This window comes from Poecilia latipinna, unplaced genomic scaffold (assembly GCF_001443285.1).
Source record: "Poecilia latipinna isolate Pla-1442-1.1 unplaced genomic scaffold, P_latipinna-1.0 Scaffold1004, whole genome shotgun sequence".
Lineage (NCBI taxonomy): Eukaryota > Metazoa > Chordata > Actinopteri > Cyprinodontiformes > Poeciliidae > Poecilia > Poecilia latipinna.
Window position 1 is genome coordinate 880 of NW_015113620.1, and position 4,208 is coordinate 5,087.

The window sequence follows — 4,208 nt, forward strand, 5'->3', positions numbered from 1 at the left end:
CAAATCTTTAATCTTTGTGAGCAAACAAACCTAAACACAAATAGATGTGAATGTTCTTCATTATTTATATTTTGATGTGCAAAAAACAGATGTAAGCAATCATTCTTGAACATGCTATGTAAACCAAAAAAATGACATGATACAACAGATATAAAGTTATTACATATCAAGTACAATATTGTTAAAATAGAAAAAATATGGAGCATTTTAAAATTCCTGTACTCTTTGTGTTTTTAGCTATTTTAAATTTAAGATGGCGTACATACAGGCTCCTCTGTCATGACGATGCAAATATATGTACAATTGTAAATCTGTCAATGTTCTTGAGAACATTTTTCAAACACATATTAAGGCTTCAGAGATTCACTGCTTGATCATGTTGTAAGCAAAGAGCAAGAACTTTATATCAAAATTTTCCATTGTAGCAGTAAAAAAAATATCTTTTCTACAACTTATCTGAGTTTATAAAACAGTTTGAGGACCAAAGGTCAATAATAAAACTATGATAATTATGATAAAATTACAAGACCAGTGGGTTTAAGACTTTCTCCCACTGAACTCTGTCCAAAACCAACAAGTCAAAGCCTTCTGTGAACAAAAAGTCAAACCTTCTGACATAAAACATGTCATATTTTCTACACATGAGCGTAGAGATCTTCTGCAGGGGCAACCTTGAGCTGGGAGTACACCGTCTCCTGCTGCCTGCTGTCCTGTGCTGACATGGAGGAAGCTCCAAGTCTCCTCTGAAGGAAGTTCACTTCTTCATAATGAAGTTTTTCCTCTCTTTTTTCATTAGCTGGTTTTTCAACAGTAGCATCCTCACTTGTTTGACTCTGTGGAAAATAGTACATTAGTTTGTTCATGTTGATGGTGTTACTAATCGACAGGTGAAACAATGTAAACGGTGCATTGCTAGACGCAGAAGTTGAACGTGTCTCTACCTGAGTCTTTTGTGGAGTTGGACGTTTGCACTTCAAGTACCTAGAAGACATTAGAGAGCCGTCAGAATAAATTTGCTGAGCTTCAGGAGACAAAGCAAAGACTCAGATTAAGAGAGTTGAGGCTGATCTGGAACTAGCAGCAGAGGAACAACAGTAAAATCACATTGTCATAAATTAAGGCAAGGAAATCAAAAATAATAGATAATAATCTGTTAAAGGTACATAGGTACTTGCTTGTTCGCAATAGAAAATGACAAAAACAAGCTCCATGAAAACATTGAGTTTGGGGTGGGTTGGTCTTCACATAGACCTGACATAAACCAGATTGGAGTTCAGATTTATACCCAGAGCTGAGAACCTCCGGAAATTCAGGCCGGGTCAGGCCAAAACTATTTGTCTGATGGTCGGGTCAGTCTTGGATTTTCGTGGCACATTTAATGACCTCAAAATACATCCAGCACAGAGAAATCCCAATGATATAAAAGTTGTGATGATGTATTTATTATAGTCTAAATAAAGGAGGAGGGAGAGGAGGTAATAAAGGAGTTAGAGTAGAGACCTTTATATGCAAAATCACCATCTGACATAAGGTATGTAATTCCCATCAACCCATTAATTTCTAATTCTTCTGGAAAAGTAAAAAAAAAAAAAAAATTCCAGAAGAGCTGAAGCTCTGATAGGAATTATAACACACCCAATGAATGGGATGTAACTCAGTAATAAATGACTGATGAGCTAATACCATGCATATGTAAGAGCAAATTAGAAAAATCCAGTAAACTTCACATCTAGACTTTAAACCTGTGGGTTGAAACTGGAATACCAACGATGGCATGGAGAGATCATACAAACTCAACTCAAACAGGAAACAATTATTTCAGAGCATTTTGCTATGAGGCAACATTACCAATGACTGGCCCAACATGTATCCTCCTGAGAGATTGCATAACTATTTTCTAAATTTGACATATGATTAAACTGAAATGTTGTTGTTTCGTAAGTTTAGATCAGCTATGTCTGACACTCACCAAGCACAAACAGCAATCAGGCAGATGAACACAATGATTCCCACTAAAATACCCTTCCAGTATGCAGGACTGCCTATTGGACCAGAAGGCGGAAAAAAAAACACATCTAAATATTAATTATATATGTAAAACAAAAATCTCAGGATGGAAATCATTTATAAGGATTTAAATGTGCAAGAATGTGTAAAAATAGAATAGTTACCTTTGTTACTTATAGAGATTATTGATGATGTTTGGTTCCCCAGATGATTTGTAGCCACACAGTAATACTCTCCTTCCTCAGTAGCATTGAAGTTGTAAACCTGCTCCATAGATACTTTAATGGCTCCATGTTCGCTGATCCTGAACCAGGTGAATCTGGGTGGAGGTTTGGCACTGCTGTAGCAGCTCAGCTCCACCCAGCTACCTGCTGACACCAAACCTGATGGACTGATGGATGCTGAGGTGTTTCTAGGAGCATCTGAGGAAAATGAGACAAATGAACTTTATTGATCAGAAACAGCTGAACCATGACCTGCTGACAGGATCACTTACATGAAACACTGAGAGTCACTTCTGTCTCTGCTGTCTTGGTTCCTCCAATCACAGGATATCTGGCAGAACATGTGATGTTGTATCCATCATGTGTGTCTGACAGAGTGATGGTCTCCTGGATTTTAGTTGTAAAGGTTCCATCTGTGTTTTTCTCTGTTTGTCTGAAAGAGTCTGGTTGGAGATTCCAGGTGAGTTGAGGAGGTGAGTGTGGACAGGGAGTGAAAGCTGAGCAGGTTACAGTGACAGACTGATGCTCCTTCAGGTCAGAGGGAACATTAATGCTGGGACTCCAAGGAGAATCTGGAGTTTTAAACCAGACATTTTTAAAAAGTGACCCAGTGATTTACGGTTACATAGACAACAAAATATTAATAATCAGCCTTTTCAGCACTGGACTTATATTACAGAACTTTTAAAGCAAGATTTTCTTACCTTTAACTTTTATCTTAATTGGATTGCTACAAGCTGTTGCTCTGAACGGCCCGTTCTCAACTCTGAAGAAGTATCTATCTGCATGTGTGGAGTTTAAGTCATTAAACAGGGTGGTGCAGTTTTTCTCTCTCAAGTTTCCAATTATCTTCAGTTGATCAGTGTTATCTGTCCTACTGCTATTGAAAATAACACTTTGTGGATCATGTTTAAAATCTAAGTTATGTTTCATCCAAACTCCAACAACAGTTGCGCTCTTGTCAAATGTTTCCTTTTTTGTCTTGAAGCTACATGGGATTTGCAAACAAGATCCACTCAGAGCTTCAATCTCCTTTGGTGCGGTGATGTTGAGAGCTGGTGCAGTAAAGTTACATGAATCAGCCAAAACACCTTAAGTAGAGAAAAAAGATGAACATAACGTGAAGAAACAGCTTCCTGTAAAGAAACATTCATGATTCATAAACTCCAGTTCAGCTGCAGCATGGTAAATGTGGAGCTTTTAAACAAGATTAAGATAAAATATTTGAGATTACAAATGATTCACATGATGTCTCTACATGAAAGGAAGTGAACAAACATCTCACCTGGCAGAAAGAAGACACTCAGTAACATGTTGACTGTCAGCATGTTCTCACAGAGAGTCGCCATCAGACTCTGATGGTCCTTCATCTCAAGACAAAGATACGAAAGCTAAAGTTATCACTGGTTTTCACGACTCTAAAGAAAAGTATCACTTGGTTTTTAACAGTTCCAATGAAATGACATCAAACTACAGACTGTCGTCCTGTGATGATGTGTTGCAAATAAATAAGTATATCTGTTACTTTTCCGCTTTTGCAACATCCTATTGATGCAGAAAGATTATGAGTCACTGGTGAATTCACACCACAAGAACAACAGAGACTATGAACAAGTTACACTGTTGGTTTTAAGAAGGTGTGTGTAATTTTGTCTACACTGGTGAAAGTGTAACTGGTAGACATTTCGTTTTTATTCCAAAACTTCATTTCATGAAATTATTTGAAGTTTAAAGACAACAAATCAATTTGCTGTTTAAGCAAACAGTCAACTACCTTTATTCAATCAGTCTGAATGACTGATTAGTTTACAAATAATGACTGATTAAATATCAGTAAATGCCAACTAAATAAAAATCTCAAAGATAATATTCGGAAATGAAAATTAAAATCAAATTAATGAGCACACAATGATTTTTTTAAATTGTTTTTTTGGTAATACTTTATTTGAAGGGGGGAGAATAAGACTGCCATGACAC

General features: G+C 36.7%; 1 protein-coding gene across 1 annotated transcript; it reads right to left on the minus strand.

The window, feature by feature from the left end:
• Positions 1-402: 402 nt before the first annotated feature.
• Positions 403-3,718, minus strand: LOC106958657 (sialic acid-binding Ig-like lectin 13). Its single transcript, XM_015050670.1, has 7 exons — positions 3,517-3,718; positions 2,936-3,322; positions 2,504-2,803; positions 2,172-2,429; positions 1,970-2,075; positions 942-981; positions 403-833 (listed from the first exon to the last, which is right to left on the minus strand). The coding sequence occupies exons 1-7, from the start codon at positions 3,599-3,601 to the stop codon at positions 636-638; spliced, it is 1,374 nt and encodes a 457-aa protein (XP_014906156.1). The 5' UTR covers positions 3,602-3,718; the 3' UTR covers positions 403-635.
• Positions 3,719-4,208: the final 490 nt, after the last annotated feature.

Bases quoted from the DNA above. Each gene is read 5' to 3' on its own strand.
- LOC106958657 (XM_015050670.1), bottom strand. From the start codon at position 3,601: ATGAAGGACCATCAGAGTCTGATGGCGACTCTCTGTGAGAACATGCTG. The intron at 2,076-2,171 runs GTAACTATTCTA...ATTAATATTTAG, and splicing joins AATCTCTATAAGTAACAAAG to ATGTGTTTTTTTTTCCGCCT. The intron at 982-1,969 runs GTGAGTGTCAGA...AATGTCTTCTAG, and splicing joins CTGATTGCTGTTTGTGCTTG to GTACTTGAAGTGCAAACGTC.